The sequence below is a fragment of the Odocoileus virginianus genome, chromosome 22, assembly GCF_023699985.2.
Source record: "Odocoileus virginianus isolate 20LAN1187 ecotype Illinois chromosome 22, Ovbor_1.2, whole genome shotgun sequence".
Lineage (NCBI taxonomy): Eukaryota > Metazoa > Chordata > Mammalia > Artiodactyla > Cervidae > Odocoileus > Odocoileus virginianus.
Genome location: NC_069695.1, coordinates 4,247,492 through 4,266,426, shown reverse-complemented (window position 1 = coordinate 4,266,426; position 18,935 = coordinate 4,247,492). Strand labels below are relative to the sequence as shown.

At 44.9% G+C, this 18,935-nt stretch overlaps 1 protein-coding gene across 3 annotated transcripts in view; it reads left to right on the top strand.

Annotated features, from left to right (window-relative positions):
* Positions 1–18,935, top strand: part of WDR7 (WD repeat domain 7) — a 341,751-nt gene that overhangs the window by 87,573 nt on the left and 235,243 nt on the right. For all 3 annotated transcript variants that reach the window (XM_070452478.1, XM_070452477.1, XM_070452479.1), the window contains exon 15: positions 16,709–17,478. In XM_070452478.1, coding sequence (XP_070308579.1) covers positions 16,709–17,478 — 770 coding nt within the window. The remainder of the gene's footprint in view (positions 1–16,708; positions 17,479–18,935) is intronic.

Below are 18,935 nucleotides of genomic sequence, written 5' to 3'. Positions count from 1 at the left end.
TAAGTACTTCTCCTCTGTCTTCCTAAATATATGAAATGCCTTGGATTAACCCCATTACCTCCAGTTCTAAGCAAATACCACAGTGTTTGTTCTCGGCCCCCCCCTTGGCATATTATAACTCTCTTCTCACCTGTGAGAAACCTCACCCAGTATTTTCAGTGCATTGATTTGTTCAGCTACCCCTGTGTGTAGACATTGTCCCGCCCACCCCAAATCTCCTTTTAGGTGTCCCGACCAAAAGCTTACCTCCCACAAAGGAGAAACCTTTTCTTTTTGGTTGTTAATATGTTTTTACTTTCCACCTTCTGCTTCTCTTAGGCATGATCAGTTTATTTATTCTTGTGTTTCTTTTTGTTTAGGTTTCTTTGTCAAAGTGATGTTTTCTTTTATTTTTAATTCTTTCTTGAGTTCAGTCATTTCATTTCTGATTTTCCTAATTCTCATTTGTGGTGTTCCTTCATGGTGAGTATCATTTTAAACATGTTCTCTAGCTTGTTTTGAAATAGTGCATTCATTTCAGTCTGCTTCTTAAACATGTCTGTTTTCTTGCTCTTACTGTCTCTCTCTCAATAATAGCTTTATTTTATTTTTTTTGGCCGTGCCATGTGGCATGCATGATCTTAGTTCTCTGACCGGGGATCGAACCCGTGTCCCCTGCAGTGGAAGCATTGAATCCTAGTCACTAGATCGCCAGGGAAGTCCCAATCTTACTCTCTTTTTGCTTGCAATAATTTGATCTCAGTACTTTTTGGAATATTACTTTGTGGAATAATTTTTCCTGGATTTTTTTAATGATTAATTCAAGCAGCATTTTTAACTTCACAGGACTCCTTCTGTTGTTTCACGTGGTTCAGTTAAATGGCGGCTTGCTTTCTGACTGTTCCCGGCACTGTTCTTCACCTTGCCTTTTTTTTAGTTACCTGTCCATTTTGATTACACTCTCAGCAGTTTCTCATCACCGGGGCATCCTTTCCTAGAAGGCCGCCCTGAGGCATCGCGTTGTAAGGGCCTCGGGGCTCTGATGGTCCAGCCCCACGTTTCTCACAACTGTAGCTCGCATGTTCACTTGTTGAGGTAGGTGAGGCCCTCCCAGGTCCAGCTGCTCTTTCCAGGTTTATTTTTCAGATGAATATCTGTCAGCAGAGCTCTCAAATGGGAGAGCGTCCATTTCCCCTTCTTCCTGCAGCATGTCTGACACCAGCTGGGCTTTGTAGCTGTTCCTGGCTTTTCCCATCCACGTGAATTTTGGAACTTGTGGGTGTACTTCATAACTTAGTTCTGTTGAAAATGTTCTCAGTGGGTTTCAGTTATGCTATCTAGTTGCGCTGTCCCTTTTTGTGGAGGGATTTGGAAAAACCCAGTAACTATGCTGGCATCACTGCTGTGATCTTCCCAGAATCCCCTTGAGTCTCTATATTCTTGATATTAAGTGTAAAATTCAGTGAGATGAATTAGTTAAAGACAAATCACGTTAAACATTTAAAATCTTACCTGTGTATTATTTGAACTAGATGAAGCACACATGTGAATATATTTTTTCTGGATCACACTGGTAAGATAGCAGTGTGGTTTTGAATTTAAAGGACACATACTTTCTATTTGGGCTTCCCTCCTGGCTCACTGTTAAAAAGTCTGTCTGCAATGCAAGGGACTCAGGTTCGATCCCTGGGTTGGGAAGATCCCCTGGAGAAGGAAATGGCAACTCACTCCAGTATTCTTGCCTGGGAAATCCCGTGGACAGAGGAGCCTGGTGGGCCACAGTCCACAGGGTCACAGAGTCAGATGCGACTGATGACTAAACGACGACAAAGGTGCTTTGAAGTGATTTGATAGAAGCGTAAAGACTCATGACTAGAATCAATATGTTAGTTCTTTGGGTAAGAAGTAGTTTCTTCCCATCTAATATGATTGGGAAATCTGCTCTTTATTAGACCATACAACATATTTTCAAAGTTCTTGACTTTTGTGGCCTCTGTTAGAAAATAATTGAGTCAGTCTAGTTCAGGAAACTTTGATTGACTCTTAGGTTCTGTGTTAGGCCCTTGAGAGCCCAAATGAATAAGACATGATATTCACCCTCAGGAAATATAAACAGATAAATACAATGCAGTGCAGAGAAGGCTGAGGAGACCCAGAAAGTATTGCAGATACCTGGCCTAGATTGACGTGATCAGGACTGGCTCCTTGGAGGAGGGGGCGTTGAAGAAGGAGTGGAATATCGTCGGCCGGGGGGTGTGGGTGGGTGGCGTGTGTCCTGGTAGTCTCGGGTGCAGGTGCAGGGAGGGGAGTGGGGACTGACCCGTGTGCTCATTGGAGCTGGGGGCCAGCCGAAGAGACACAGGCAGTGGGGGGAGGAGAGTCATCCATGTGTGCCTGGGAAGCACTAAAGCATTCTCTCTCACCTCAGTAGCTTTCAAGCTTAATAGAAAAAGAAGTAGCGTTAGAATTCCTCCCTCAAAAGGAGTTTTATGTGGAAGCCAGTGTGTACTTCAGATCTGAGCATGTGTAGGGGAGAGTGTTAATTAAAGAATGGTTGTGAGCTGTGTTTGGCCGGGCCTCGTGATCTGTTGGGCTTCCCGGAGGCCCAGCTGGTAAAGAATCCACCTGCAGTGCGGGGGACCTGGGTTCCATCCCTGGCTGGGGAAGCTCCCCTGGAAGAGGGCATGGCAACCCACTCCAGTACTCTTGCTGGAGAATCCCATGGACAGAGGAGCCCGGCGGGCAGCGACCCTGTGGTCGCAAAGAGCCGGACACGGCTGAGCGACGAAGCACAGCACACAGTGGTTTGTTAGGTAGAGTGGGTGAGGAGGTCAGCTCCGGTCTTCTGACGGGTTGGTTGATGAGACAGGGCTCGCTCTGGTGAGAGGTTGAATGTAGGCTCAGGTTTTGCAGGGCTGACGCAGAGTTGCTTTGTGTATGATGGTGGTGGGGAAACTTGAGGGAAGGGTGTGGTGGTGGGTATGCAGGTGGAGGAATCTCCCGGGCCCACCGAGGAGCGGACGAGGCCCCTCAGAGAGAGCGGATGGGCTGAGAGAGACTCAAGATCCTGACCCGAAGGGGAGGGAGAGGAAGGGGTGAGAGGAGAATCCGGAGGAATGCGGACTTACAGACAGGGAGTCGGGTGTTTCCAGAAGGGCAGAGCGATCAGCTGTGTCAAACCCAGTCAGTGATGACCGTTAGAAGGACTGGAAGGTGTGTGTTCATGACTCCCTTAGTGTCCTTTTCCAGAACCGTCCTCCCAGGATGTGTGGGCCAGAAGCTGGACTGTGGTGGGTCCTCCCAGGATGCGTGGGCCAGAAGCTGGACTGTGGTGGGTCCTCCCAGGATGTGTGGGCCAGAAGCTGGACTGTGGTGGGTCCTCCCAGGATGTGTGGGCCAGAAGCTGGACTGTGATGGGTCCTCCCAGGATGTGTGGGCCAGAAGCTGGGCTGTGGTTGGTCCTCCCAGGATGTGTGGGCCAGAAGTTGGGCTGTGGTGGGTCCTCCCAGGATGTGTGGGCCAGAAGCTGGACTGTGGTGGGTTAAGGAGTGAATGGGCTTCCCTGCTGGCTCAGATGGTAAAGAATCACCTGCAGTGCGGGAGACCCAGGTTCCATTCCCGGGTCAGGAAGATCCGCCAGAGAAGAGATAGGCTATTCACTTCAGCATTCTTGGCCTTCCCCGGTGGCTCAGCTGGTGAAGCATCCATCTGCAATGTGGAGACCCCGGTTCGATACCTGGACTGGGAAGATTCCCTGGAGAAGGGAAAGGCTACCCATTCCAGTGTTCTTGCCTGCAGAATCCCATGGACAGAGGAGCTGGTGGGCTGTAGTCCATGGAGTCGCACAGAGTCAGACACGACTGAATGACTTTAAATTCACTTCAAGGACTGAATGGGAAGTGTGGAAATAGAAATAGTGCAGAACACTTTTGAAAAGTTTGCAGGATAAAGGGAGGAGAAAGATAATAGCCAGAGAGGAACACAGTCTTGGAAATAGGTTCGAGTGCGGATTAAGGGTACAGAGCCAGGGGAGAGAGGCAGTTTCATGATCAGGATCGGGAGGAGACAGCCAGTGATGCTGGGTTCCACATGGGACTGGAAGATGGCAGATTTCAAGGCAGAGGGAAGGCAGTTGGCTCTGACTTGGGGGAGGAAAAATCTGAGTTTCAAGGGAAGACACCACCTCTGTACCATGAAGGTGCAATGCTGATGCAGAGGCTGCAGAACGTGCCTGGAAGGTCCAGCCCCGGCCACTGATGGAGGTGGCTACAGTGACCGACGGGTTTCCAGCACAGATGAAACAGCCTCCTTCTGCAGGAAGATGCCATCTAGGGCTTTCATAGCTGGAGAGAAGAACTTAGGGCCTGGCTACAAAAGTGCCGAGACAGACTGACTGTCTGGATAGGGGCTAATGCAGCCAGTGACTCGAAGTGGAAGCCGGTGCCCGTTTATCATTCTGAAAACCCCAGGGCCCTGAAGAAGCAAGGTGAGTCTCCTCTGCCTGGGCTCGGCGAACGGGACAGCAAAGCATCTCTGTCCACAGCGGGGTTTGCTGAGTGTTTCAGGCCCAGCGGTGAGATAACACTTCGGCCACCCGATGTGAAGAGCTGACTCACTGGAAAAGACCCTGATGCTGGGAAAGATTGAAGGCGGGAGGAGAAGCAGACGACAGAGGATGAGATGGTTGGATGGCATCACCGACTCAATGGACAGGAGTGTGAGCAAGCTCTGAGAGGTGGTGAAGGACAGGGAGGCCTGGTGTGCTGTAGCCCGTGGGGTCGCAGAGTCGGGCACGACCGAGTGACTGAACAGCCACTGAGGCCCTGTGGCCCAGAGTGAAAAAGTGCCTTTCTAAAGCCGACTGCTCGTTGACAGCGCACCTGGTGGCTGCCTAAGAGCGCTGATGGAGATTTACAATGAGACTCACACTGTTTTCGTGCCTGTTAACACAGCATCCATTCTGCAGCTCTTGGACCAAGGGGGTAGTTGCAACTTGTAAATCTCATTATTTAAGAAATACATTTTGTAAAGCTGTAGCTGTTATATTTGGCGTGTTTGGTGATGATTCCTCTGATGGATCTGGGCAGGGTAAATTGAAAACCTCTGAAAATACTTCACGTTCCAGATGCCATAGGACATTTGTGACTCACCAGAAGAACTCAAAATATCAGCCGTAACAGGAGCTTGGAAGAGGTCGACTCCAGCCCTCACGGGTGCCTTTGAGGAATTCTAGACTTCAGTGGAGGAGGGAACTGCAGGTGTGGTGGAAATGCCAGGAGAGCAAGAGTTAGGAATGGAGCCCGAAGGCGTGAGTGAGCTACCGCCGCCTCGCGATGAAACGCGTGTGGACGAGAAGTGGCTTCTTCAGACGGACTCTGCTGCTGGTGAAGATGCTCTGGAGATTTTCACAAGGACAACGAAGGATTTAAACTGGGACAAAGCTCGGTTGATAAAGCAGCAGCAGAGTTTGGAGAAGATCGCCTCCCAATTTGGAAAGAAGTTCTGTGGGTAAAATGCTGTCAAACGGCGTTACCTGCTACAGAGTGGTCATTAATGAGAGGAAGAGTGCATTGATGCGGCAAACCGTGTCGTCTTATTTTAGGAAATAGTCACAGCCACCCCAGCCTTCAGCAGCCATCACTGTGGTAACGTCAGTGACCATCAGCATTGAGGCAGACCCTCCACCGTCAAATAGACAACTTCCTGAGGGCTCAGGTGATGGTTAACAGGTTTTTGGTGTTTTTTTTTTTAGTTTTGTTTAGCGATAAGGTGTTTTTAGTTTGGTAGGTGCGTTTTTTTAGACACAATGCTATTAAACTACAGTGTAGTTGAAACATAACGTGCGTGTGCACCAGGAAACTGAAAAGTTCACGTGACTCACTGTATTGTGATATTACTCGCTTTATTGCGGTGGTCTGGAAGCTAACCCACAGTGTCTCTGAGGATGCCTGTACATTCAGAGAACTTTCCATTCTTCTTCCACACATCTCTCTCTTCTTCGTTTGTGTCAGGATACCTGTTTTCCTTAGTCACAGTCATACCTCCGTCACCTAGCAGCGATCAGCCTTGGTGAAAGTCATGTTTTCTCTGGGGAGTAGATGGGTTTAGAGGAAGAGGTAGGAAAAAGACAAAGGAGGGGAGTCACAGTCATAAATCAGGATTTTAGGTTTTCACAATCTAATGTAAATTGGCTCCCAGTCTTTTCACCTGTATTTCAGTAAATGTAGTACAGTTGACCCTTGAACAACAGGGGTTTGAGCTCTGCGGGTCCATTTGGAGTTTTTGTTAATGGTAAACACTACAGTACTATACAGTCCAGAAGTGGTTGAATTTGTGGATAAGAGGGACTGTGGTTATTAGAGGGCTGACTGTAAATTACACATGGAGTTTTGACTGCGCGGATGGGTGGATGCCCCCAACCTCCGAGTTTTTCGGGGGTCAGCTGTCTCCGCTCTTCACGGCATGTGGAGCGGCCTTGTTCCATCACCCACCCCGCCCCAAGGCCCGCGCCCGGCTGCTCCCGCCCGTCTCAGGCGCCTCGGTCTTACGACCACGACTTGCGTAGAGGTGCTGAAGGCTTTCCGGTGATGCCGCTACGTTTGGCAGAGTCAGTGGAGGCTTCTCAGATGCTCTGGCGCTTGGCTTGTTTCTGGCCCGGTGCTCACTGTCGTGCCGACACAGGGAAGCGGGCGATGCACTTGTTTGCCCTGCTGTGTCTGTGTATCGGGGTCTCTTGTCTTGGCTCCACTGGAGGTTGGGTGCAGGGCTCTCTTCTCGGGACCGCCCTGTGCAGTGCACGTTTCTTGGCACCCTGGCCTCCGCCCGCCCCATGCCACCAGCACCCTCTCCAGATTGTGACTCACGAAGGTGTCTGCAGACATTGCCAGTGTCCGCTGGGGCTGTGGGGGGGAACCGCCCCTGGCTGAGATCCACCACTTTCTATCTGACTAAGCTCCTCAAAGGACCATTTGCTTTTTCTTGTGTTTCCAGCGCCCAGCAGTGCCCACTGCGTTATAGTGAGTAAGCCAGTACTTGAAGGTTGATTAATGTCGGGTGGGTTCACCTTTTCCCGCATCTCGCAGCCCTCCATCTCCCGAGTCTCTGCAGAAGGGACACTGAGAACTCTTGATGTCTAGAATCAAAGGTCAAGTAGATACAGGAGGGCCTGAGCTTCCTGCCGCATCCTGACTACTGACAAGCTGTGAAACCAGTGTGACCGACTGACCTCTGAGCTGCCATTGTTTTTAGCTTTAAAGTGTGTGTGTGTGTGTGTGTGTGTGTGTGTGTGTGTGTGTGTGTGTGGTGGTGTAATGTCATAACGAAGTTAAATGAGCAGCGTGTTTGCAAACATTGATCTCAGCAGGGATCAGCACACATTTGTTTGATACTTCTGATTGATTGATTGATTGATCGCATTCATTTGGCCGGTGTTGAGCGCAGATGCTAGGAGGGCCCCAGACGAGAACAGTGGAAAGTGTGTTAGTCACCGGCCCGGAGGACTTCGTGCTCCAGTGTGGGGGGCAAGCGGTCGGACCACTGGGGTGAGCTTTCGTCTAGACGGTGGGAGCCTGGTGCAACAGAGCCCAAGGAGACCAGCCGCCCTGCAGGGTTGCTGGGAAGGCTTTTCTGAAGGGTCGTTTGCCTAGAGGCTCGACATCTGAAAGAAGCATGGGCAGGAACATCCCAGGCGTAGAAAGTGGCGCGTGCAGATGTGGGCAGGGCAGTAATCGGGCCAGAGGCAGCGCGTGCTGAGACCAGTGGTGGAGAAGAGGGTCGACGCCCGGCTGGCGCCGTGGTGAGGAATCCAAATGCTGATGCAGGAGACACAGGTTTGATCCCTGCATCGGGAAGATGCCCTGGAGGGGGCATCCAGTGTTCTTGCCTGGAGAACCCCATGAACAGAGGAGCCTGGAGGGCTGTGGTCCACGGGCTCACAGAAAGCGGGATGCGGCTGGGCAGAGGCGTGGGAGCCAACGTGTGAGTCTTGCTGAAGTCAGGTTCCTCGCCGTGGTGACCCAGGGGCAGTCAGGGAGGCTTTCTCTTTCCCTTTTCATTTCGTCAGCAGTCAGTCCTATCTTTTCTCTTCACCTCAGCTACCCAGAATCTCATTATATTTCCATTCTTTCACTAATGTGTTGAGTTTTGTATGCAAAATAGAAGCCCTTCAAACACAGTTCCTTTCCTTAAAACTGTTTCTTTCCTTTAGTGCTTTAAACTTTCACATGTGTCTTCAACATATTCATTTGCAATATTGACTAAAATAAGCTGGATCTTATTGTCTCTGTTTTCCTAGCATGAGAAACATTGCTTGTTTTATCTATTAGCTGTTGACAACAGCTCCCTGAAGTAAGTAGTCTTTCTTTTATTTGTGAAATAGAAGAATTAATGCTGGAGATGTCGAGTGATTCATAGAAAGATCTGTCTAACAGAGAAGCAGGAGGAGCAGGGGCCCCGCCTTTGGGGCTCCAGGTCGTGTTACCTGGTCCCTTGGCCCTTTGGGAAGAGTTGCAAGTCATTCTCCTTCGTGCTAGTGTTGTGGAAAGTTAGCGTATTGATCTTGCAATGTCTCACTATGTTAATGTCATTTGGCTGTTACTATTATTCCAGTATTATCTTGTAAGACATGACCTGTAGAAATATCTTGAGAAGATAGTTTCTTTATAAAAGGAAACTTTATTTAACACTTACAACTAACTTGTGAGTAATTTGCATTTTATTTATGTCATAGGACATGAATTATAGTACAGTATAAACCCCGGTGCCTCCCCGGTAACTCCGATGGTAAAAGAATCTGTCTGCAGCTCAGGAGACTCTGGTTTGACCCCTGGGTCGGGAAGATCCCCTGGAGGAGGAAATGGGAACCCACTCCAGTGTTCTTGCCTGGAGAATCTCATGGACCGAGGAGCCTGGTGGGCTGCAGTCCATGGGGGTCACACAGAGTCCAACATGACTGAGCGCACACACACACACACACACAGACATGAAACCTTAAAACCCCTCAATAACTAAAATCTCTCTTTTTGGTTTATGCTTATTAATATACCTGTTAATGAAAACACATGAAAGGAAGTGAAATAACATCATCTAATGAGTATCTTGTAATTCATGCCTAGTCACAAAATCCCATTCTATCCAAAACCAAATATTTAGAATAAGTATATTGTCTAATTCCAACTTAAAACAGGATTCTGAGGGAAAGCGCATCTTTCTGTTTTCCTAACTGTTAGAGTGCAGTAACAGCAACAGGACAGCAGAGGGCACCAAATCTCCATCTCAGTCTTGACGCAGTTTCTTGGTCGTTAATATTTTGTTTCCTTCTTCCCTCCTTGTCTTCCTTATTCCCTGCCTTCCTTCTCTTTCCCTAATCCTTAAAATCATTAACATTAAAAGTCTACTTTTTAAAATAGCAGATGGTTGGATTTTCCTCCTCACTGAATTTTAGAATGTTTTAAAAGTACATTGAGACATCATTGTGTTTTTATTTGTTGAAACTTTTGTATTCAACATTATGCATCAGATTTCAGAAGTTCTTTTAAAGGTCCTTATTCAATAAAATATTCTATCCATAATCAAGAATAAAATTATTTATTTATTTTTCTTACCAATTTATTCTTAAATAGTAAACTGGTACTCCATACCTAGGAAATTAAAAATTATTTACAGCAGACATTATAAATGATATCAATGTAGTTATTTTATAAAATAATATTTTTAATACATATCTTATCATATTCTATTTTAGAACTCAGTATTTGTAGAGGCATGTGTGTATGTGTATGTTAGATAACATTTCTAGTCTTATTAGTATCCTTCATCTCTGGTTTCAAAGGAGATTTAAAATTTTTTAAAAAATCATCCACTTCTTTCCACTTTACCATCAAAATCAGCTGATGTTTAATACTAACTTCATAAATCAAGTTAATGTTTAGGTAGAAATCTGAACTGTTTGATATTATGATTATAGGTTGAACTCAGGACCCTTTCAGGAAAAACAGTGAATTATTTTACCAGGTAACTTTAAAAATTGTCTCAAAAATCATGACATTAAAAAACAGTTCAGAAATAAGTAAGCTTTTAAACTGGGACTGCTGAAGTGAGTGGTGTGAAAGTTAAATGACTGCCAGTGTTTTAATTGTCTCTTAGTCATTGGGTGAGATGAAATAGGGCTAGAGGATCATTATGTCATTGGTGTAGGGGACAAAGTTATCCGGTGTTTCAGCAGACATGACTTAACCTGGCATATATTCAAATATATAATATTAGACACTGTAGACAGGGTGAAACAGCGTCCTCTTCCCTGCGGATTGTGAGATAGCTGGTGTGGTTCTGTCTGTTATTGTTGCTGGGGCTCTGCTTTGCACTGTGCGTGTGTGCGCGTGTGCTGAAGAATACCTACGGTTGGATACAGATTGATCCCGTGGTCACAGTTCCGTCACTTTGCTTGGGTTTCGCTTGAGACAGTTTCAGCAGCTGCTAAAGCTTCATGTGATTGCCACAGGTTCACTTCCAGTGATGACCAAGCAACCCAATAATTTTTTCTTATTTTTGCGTTTCTGTAATATTTTAAGTCAAGTTCCTTGTTTATCTGAAATGACTAAATCTGTATTTTCCTATATACAGAAGACAAAGTTAGAACTTACAATAACATGTCAAATATATCTAACTAGCTTTGTACATGTATGCGTGTTTTGCATTTAACATTAGGTTTTACTACCAAGACTATTTCATTTGTATATTCCTTATGATTTAGCTTTTCTGTTGGCCTTTTTCAAGTAAGTTTTAACATTATTGCCGTAAGTACAGAGGCTTTTTTTTCCTTTCAAGCATATTGTAGAAAATGGGCATTCCACAAATATTTGCTGAGTTGAATTTAATCTTCCTCCATGATAATGCAAAAATGAGTTTGTGAGCACACATTTCAGATGTTCTTTAATAAAGGTGACAGAGCAAACATACTAACATTCCTGTTAAAGAATTTCCAGGACCAGTTGGCCTGTACTTGAAATTGTGAGGAATATAAGATGATTGAATGAGTTAGTTGGCTCTATATGTTGTATATCTTATGATCAAGTCAAGAGGTCCTTGGAGTTTGGTAGATGTTTTTGTTTATTTTTCTTTAACTAATCATAGTGTAATATACTGGATATCAGACATGCCAGTGATCAACTCTGCCATCCTCATGCATGTAGCTGATTTTTTTTTTAAGAAACTTTTTATTTTGTATTAGACTACAGCCAATTAACAATGTTGAGATAGTTTTAGATGAACAGTAGAGGGATTGTGCCATAGAAACACATGTATCCATTCTCCCCCAGACATGCCTCTCATCCAGGCTGCCAGGCAAGGTTGAGCGGAGTTCTCTCTTCTATATAGTAAGTCCTTGTTGGCTGTCTGTTTTAAGTAGAGCAGTGTGTGGTAGTGGTGGTTTAGTCGCTAAGTTGTGTCCAACTCTCACGATCTGTGGACTGTAGCCCGCCAGGCTCCTCCGTCCACGGGACTCTCCAGGCAAGAATACTGGAGTGGGTTGCCATTGCCTTCTCCAGGGGATCTTCCTGACCCAGGAATCGAACCCGGCTCTCCTGCATTGCAGGCAGATTCTTTATCGACTGAGCTATGAGGGATAGCAGTGTGTACATGTAGCTAAAATCTTACCCTCACAACTTTGCTGGTGTCTATATTTTGTTGTAAGAAGACTTTGCTAGTCAGTGAAATCCACGGTCCGGCATTCCAGGTCACACGTGGGACTTGGGGGTGTTAGAAGTAGTTCATCTACAGGACGCGGGCTGGAGCCTTTCTCTGTTCTCCTCCCCTCCTGTTTTCCCTCCGTCTCGTCTGCTTTCACTGCTGTTTGCCGTCTTTGTCTCCTCCCTCTCTTTCTCTGACTGTGGATTGCCGTTAGATTCCATTTTTGCCACAGTGACACAATCAGTAAGACCGAGAGTTGAGGAGAGGAGCCGCACCAGTCACGCCCGGGTCCCAGGGTGCCGGACGCAGATGGCCCCCCAGCCGTCTGAGCGCACCGGCGGCCTGCCGGCAGCCCTGCCGGAGCAAGGCGGCCCCTGGGCAGGCCCTGCGTGCCGAGAGGGGCGCGTGTGGCTGGCATCAGAGGAGGGGGCCTCCAGGACGACCTGTGTCCTCATTATGGCGGGTCTGTTTCCTTCAGGAGACTCTTGCTGCTTCAGTAATTACCGAACATGCTTGATTTTTTTATTTTTAACTCTTTGGTAGTAATGGTTTCTCTTTCTCGTAAACTAATTTTGTAGATTTTGTTAACTGGAAAGACAGTATTTACTGAAGTACCGTGTTTTACCTAATGTTGTTATTCCCTCAAACCTCGTGCCACGTCTGTCTACCTAATATTGATATAAAATGCATTTGCTGTGACGTAAGCGGCCCTAAGGCCAGCACAGCGCCCAGGTCATGGCAGCGGCTCGGCGTGTGTTAGCTCTCGTTAACAGTTCTGATGTTAATGATCCATCAGGTGTAATGTTTTTATTATATAATTTAATGTCTCATTCAGTCCAGTTAGTGTCAGCAGGCGCACAGCATTAAGCACAGTGTTTGACGTTACACAGTCAGTGCTTGAAAAAGCAAATACAAAAGTGGTGCAAGAAATAAGAGCGGTAGCATATGCATCTGTCACCCCAGCCCATCTTCCTGTTCCTGGCGCTGTTGCGTATATTCTCTCTCCGCTCATCTGGGCGGCTTCTGTTTCTCTCAAGCTTGTATTCATGACCTGATCTGTTCTCTTCAGCCAACACTGCTGGTAGGTGAATAGTTAGAACATTAAATTTGACCGTGTTGCTCACCTTATTAAAGTCTTCAGATAATAGTTCTCATGCTTCCGACTTCTCTGCTGGCTCACATAGTCACGTGTGTGCTTGCGATGCGGGAGACCCGCATTTGCTCCCTGGATCGGGACGATCCCCTGGAGAAGGAAATGGCAACCCACTCCGGTCCTCTTGCCTGGAAAATCCCGTGGATGGAGGAGCCTGGTGGGCTACAGTCCATGGGGTCGCAAAGAGTGGGACACGACAGAGTGACTTCACTTTCTCTTCCTCTTTTTCTCCTGCTTGACCGTAAAGTCATCTCGGGTTTTTAGTAGGCAGATTCTGGTCCATTCCAAGAGGCGTGGTCTGACATCGCCCGGAACCTGTGCTTCAGCGAGCGCCCCTGACGGTCTCAGGGAGGCACTGCTTTAGGCTCCGGAGCCCCGGTGTGGCCCCCTGCTCTCAGCGAGCGCGCCTCGCGCGCTTTGCCTTGCTCACCGACCGCAGCGCCCGTCCGGAGCTGCCTGCTGCCTCACCCCGTCTCACCTTTCTGCCTTCCGCGGTTCACCTCGGCCCTTCGGTGGGGAGCCCCCGATCACCCGCGGGGGCTCGGTCCTTGGTTTTTCTCATCTTGCCTTGCAGTGTCCTTTGTCTGCAGCGCCATTCATACCGCGCAGTCATGTGGCTGATTGTTAGTTTCGGGTTCCGTAGCCAGAAAATCATCCTATTTGTCTGTATCCTTAGTGCCTTGCGTGAACATAGATGAATGCGGCACAAGTGAATGAAATACTGGGATGGAATTCAGAGAGTCTTGCTTTTTTTTTTTTTTTACTTCATATTTTGTGTAGTGGAAATTTATCATACTACTTATGCACCTTAGGTTCTTAAGCTATAGTATGGAAATGATATTTATTTTCTACCTTCCTTTAAACACCATGTGTTAGTTCAGAGCAGAGGTTTATACAAAGTGAGCAGAATTAGAGATAATTCTGGGAATAAGTTTTGAAAGAGCAACCCCTTGAGCTGCGTCTTGAAGGGTGAGTGGACGTATGACTGAGTGGCAGCAGTGAGGATGAGAAAGGAGTCCCATCCTGGCGGGAGCCATGCAGAGGCACAGATGCCTTGGCCACATGGCTCTGGAGGCACAGGTGGCTTAATTTGGTTTCAGTGGAAGATGTAGGGTTGTAGTTAGAGATGAAATTGGAGGAATAGGCAGCCATCTATTTTAGAGGCTGTTTTGTGCTTTGCAAAGAAGTCTTTGCTTTGCAAAGATTTTATCCCTAAGTTATAAAATGCTACTGAAGCCTCTTAAGCAGGAAAGGAACATAGTCAGGTGGGAGGAGGACTGAGATGGAAGAGAGACCATGTAAGGGACTCAGTGTGATGTTATGATGAAGAGTTGATTAGCAACTTAAAATAGTTTTACAAGGATTTTTATAATGTCCTTTGTTTATTTTGCCAGGTACTCGGATAGGCATGGGATTGCACACGATGAGTAAGACATAGTTCCTATAGAGAATAGGAACATGTAAATACATAAAATAGCTAATTATATAAATACAGCCAAGGCATACAGGTTTGTGATGTGTATAAAAAATCTTATGGGAACTGGGTTCGCTGTGGATTAACTTTCCGTGGGAGAATCAGGATCTTGATGGAAGAGAAGGGGCTGGAGTGGAGTGAAGAAGAGTATTTCGGGTAAAGAAAGAAGGGGATCAGTGGTTGAGGGAGTGTGGTTATGGCACTGGAACCTGTCTGTTAAAGGAGGAAAGTACTTGGCATCGAGTTGTAATGGATCTTGAATGTTGTGCTGAGGGATTTAGCATTTTATCCAAGAACTGTATTTTCTAATTATGAAAATACATATTGATTATAGACAATGTAAGAAATATATAGAAATAAGAAAATGTAGATCTGATATGATTGCGTCACCAAAAGTAATAGGAACATTTTCATGTATTTCTTTCCAGTGTTTCTCACCATGCTCAGATACATACTTGGGCATTAAATAAATGAAATCAGAATTTTAAATCTGTTGTATAGTGTGTGTGTGTGTGTGTGTGTGTGTGTGTGTGTACGTGTGTGCTCATGTGTAATCTTATCTCACTTAAAATTGGAATACAGGCACTTTGCCATGTGATTAAATGTGCCAAGGAAGCATGATTTGTAGTGATTACAGAATTTATTATATGATTATACTTAAACTGTTTATTTCCTTATTGTTAGATTATTTAGGTGGTTTTCAACCTAAAATAGTGGGTACTATTTCACCAAACATCTTTGCACATAAATCTTTGTATTTCTGACTATTTAGGATAGGGTTCTAGAAATAAATGTACTGATCAAACAGTCTTCAGGGCTCACACACACCTACTCTTCTGAAAGGGCTGCTATTGAAAGTCCTGCCTGCAGTGTGTGGGTTTGACTTTCATTGTACTCCTGGCTAAGTAATTTTTTTGTGTTTACTGTTTGTTAATTTTATAAATGGTATCTTGACAGCTAGTTTGAGTCAGTTTTTCCCTTATATTCCTTGATTATTTGTCTCTCTTATTGTGAATTGTCCTTGACCTTTATGATATTTTTCCCTTTTATTTTGGCACTCATTTTTTAATATAGATTGTAACTTTATCAGTCTTATTTGTGGCGCATTTTTATTCCTATCTTACTTGCCTTCAATTTTTCTAGTAGTGAATTTGAAATTTAGGTCTGTGTGGCAAGTCCTTTCTCCTCTTGAGGTCAGATATAGTCACCTATATTTTGATTTAGTTTTTCAGTTTTGTATTTTTCATTTCTCTTAATAACCCATGATAATGGGGCAGTTTTTTGGCAGAAGACTGACATGATTAGATTGGCTTTTCAGGAGTCTCGTGGCTCGGCAGAGGTTGGAAGGGAGTAAGGAGAAACAAAGGGCGGTGAATCCGTTTTGGAAGAGAGAAGAGAAGGGTCTGGACATGGTGGTGGTGATGATGGTGGTGACTGAGGAGAGCAATTCTCAACCCGTAACTTGAGAGGTGCAGCAGGTTTAGTGGGAGGGTGGAGGTTAGAACATATTAAATACAAGGTTTTGTGGGACATCCAGGTAAAAGCAGTGGGAAATACAGGATTGAAACTCCCTTCAAGAGCTTGTCTGGCTGGTGATAGACATTAGGGGGCCATTACAAATAGGTGATGGTTCTACTGTGGGAGAAAGAATGAGTGTTCAGGGCATCTAACTGAGTGGTCAGAATTAGAAGGTTCAGCAAGAAGGTATTCTCTGGGAAGCTCTTTTTATACTCTTTCTCATTTAGCAAAATCAACAATGTCAGAAATAATGAATACGGTCAGAGATATGCAAAGATATTAATGAGGAGAGGGACCAAAGAGTTTCCATTGGATTAATCTACTACTTTACTTACATTTGGCTAAAAGGGGCAGTAGACTGGGAAAGGAATAGAAGAAGGAACATGGTCAAACAAAAGCACTTTTGAAGACTCTTAAGTAGGCTCGAACATGTTCTCTATTGAAAAGAACCTGCGAACAGGGAGAGATCGAAGGTAAAGTAAAAAAGGAATCTGGTGCAGCAACTAAAAGGATAAATAGTTGTGATGAATGGATTTTTCTTTCAGGTGAAACAGTAGTAGCTTATTCTCAGATGTAGAATTTGCATTCAAGTTATCGAAACAATTTTTAACCTGCTCTATGAGTAGAGAGACTCCCTGCTTCAATAACAGTATTTCATTTCTTTTTAAAAAAAACTGACAATTTTATAATTATTTCAGCACGGCGTTCTTCTGGTTTTAAGTTCATGTCTTTTATGTGCTGCTGATTCACAAAGCTGCCTTGTTCCTTTTAATGATATAGGTACCTAAAAAGGCAGCTTAATAAGCATCTAAATTCCTTCAACTATGTATTGTTCATTAATAAAGGCATGATGTGAAATACTTTGAATTATAACCATCTTTTCAAAATGTCTGTTGCAGGGAAATTTACCTAAATATTCTCATAACTCCCTGATGGTTCAAGCAGTAAAGACAAACCTAACAGACCCGGACATACACGTGCTCTTCTTTGATGTGGAAGCGCTGATTATTCAACTCTTGACCGAAGAAGCCTCTAGGCCGAATACGACGCTTATTTCCCCAGAGAATCTGCAGAAAGCATCTGGCAGTTCAGACAAAGGGGGCTCTTTTCTGACGGGAAAACGGGCAGCAGTGCTCTTCCAGCAAGTGAAGGAAACCATCCGCGAGAACATAAAGGAGCGCCTCCTGGATGAGGACGATGAGGATGAAGACGTGGCGCGGCAGAGGCGGGAGGACGGCGACCCCGAGTACCGGGCCGGCAGGTCCAAGCCGCTGACCTTGCTGGAGTACAACCTGACCATGGACACCGCCAAGCTGTTCATGTCCTGCCTCCACGCCTGGGGCTTGAATGAGGTCCTGGACGAAGTGTGCCTCGGCCGCCTGGGGATGCTGAAACCCCACTGCACCGTGTCCTTTGGCCTCTTGTCGCGAGGAGGCCACATGTCCCTGATGCTTCCCGGTTATAACCAGGCATCCGGTAAACTGTCCCGCGGGAAAGCCCAAGCGGGAAGGAAGCTGGCGGCCACCGAGGGCGTCGGGAAGGGGACCTACGGCTTGTCCCGGGCCGTCACCACGCAGCATCTCCTGTCTGTCATATCTTTGGCAAACACCTTGATGAGTATGACCAATGCAACTTTTATTGGTGATCACATGAAGAAGGGCCCTACCAGGTGTGACCTTGTTAGCTTGATTTTTATCCTTATGATGCAGGAAAAAAAGAAGCCTGTTTTCTTTTTGTCACATCTTATTACCTTTTTTCGCCGTGAGGGGGGACTCTACATGCCTTGGCATTTTTGTGTCATCTCAGTGTTTCCCCTTTAAATTTTAACTACAACATGCATGGCTTAAAATATAATCACATTGTACAGTTTTATCTGTACTCAGACATACTTAGTAGCTATCTTAAAAAAATATTGGAATGGAAGAGTAGGTCAGAGTTCAGCTTTAACAAATAACTTAGAGACTAGCTCTTCAGTAAATATAATCTTGGATTATATCTACCTGTAGTTGGCACTGACATTTAATTCAAGATGTATATTTGGTTAGAATGCATCTCTTTATTGTGACCCATGTGTAATGAATGGTAAGTGTTCAGTGATTGGCTTCAGAAATTTTATGAGAGGTAGTCAGAATTTCTCAATGGGTAAAGAGAAAACAACTTTGTAAATGCAGAAGAGTATTCTTTTAATGTTTCTAGAATACTTAGCCTGATTTAGTATTTCTCATTTTCCAGAAGTCACAAAGACAACTTTTTAAACTCTGGTTTTATTATACTTTATTGAGAGTTGACCACATTTAGATTTTTTTTAATTTAACAACTACTAAAGTGGCACTTCCCTAGTGTCTGGCTCTGTTGTAAGCACTTTACAAATATTATTTCCTTAATGCTCTTAACCCTGTAAGGTGGGTACTTTTATTATCCTTTTGTTACAGATGATAGAGCAGAGACATGGAGAAGTAACTTGTCCAAGGTCACACAAGTAGTAAGTGGTAGAACCAGAATTCAAAAGGGAACAGGCAGCCGTGGAGGCCAAGATTCCTTAAGGCCTTATTGCCTTTTTCAGACTTTAGGGCTGAATTATTTGAAATTTGTATATATTTTAATTTATTTATTTTGTATATATTTTTTGTATGTATTTTAATTTATTTATTTTAAATTGAAGGATAATTGCTTTACAGTATTGGGTTGGTTTCTGCCAAACATCAGCATGAATCAGCCGTAGGTTTACATATGTCCCTCCCTCTTGGACCTTCCTCCCACCTCCCTCGCCCCCCCACCCCTCTAGGTTGTTACAGAGCCCTGGTTTGAGTTTCCTGAGTCATACGGCAAATTCCCATTGGCCGACTGTTTTACATATGGTAATTATGGAACTCAATATATTGTTCCATAAATTCATTTGGACCAATGATACAGAGTGGCTGGAACATGAGCATAATAATATTGAAAAATGAAGGGCTAATTATCATATTTATCTGTCAGTGGTAGTAGATTAAATATTTCTTAAACTAGTTTAAAGCATAAACTGTAGATGTAAAAGTTTTGCTTGCTATTTGCTAATCATTCAACTTCTGTATTAAAATCTGAAATAGAAAATGATAATAGGTACAAAGCAAAAAAACCCCACAA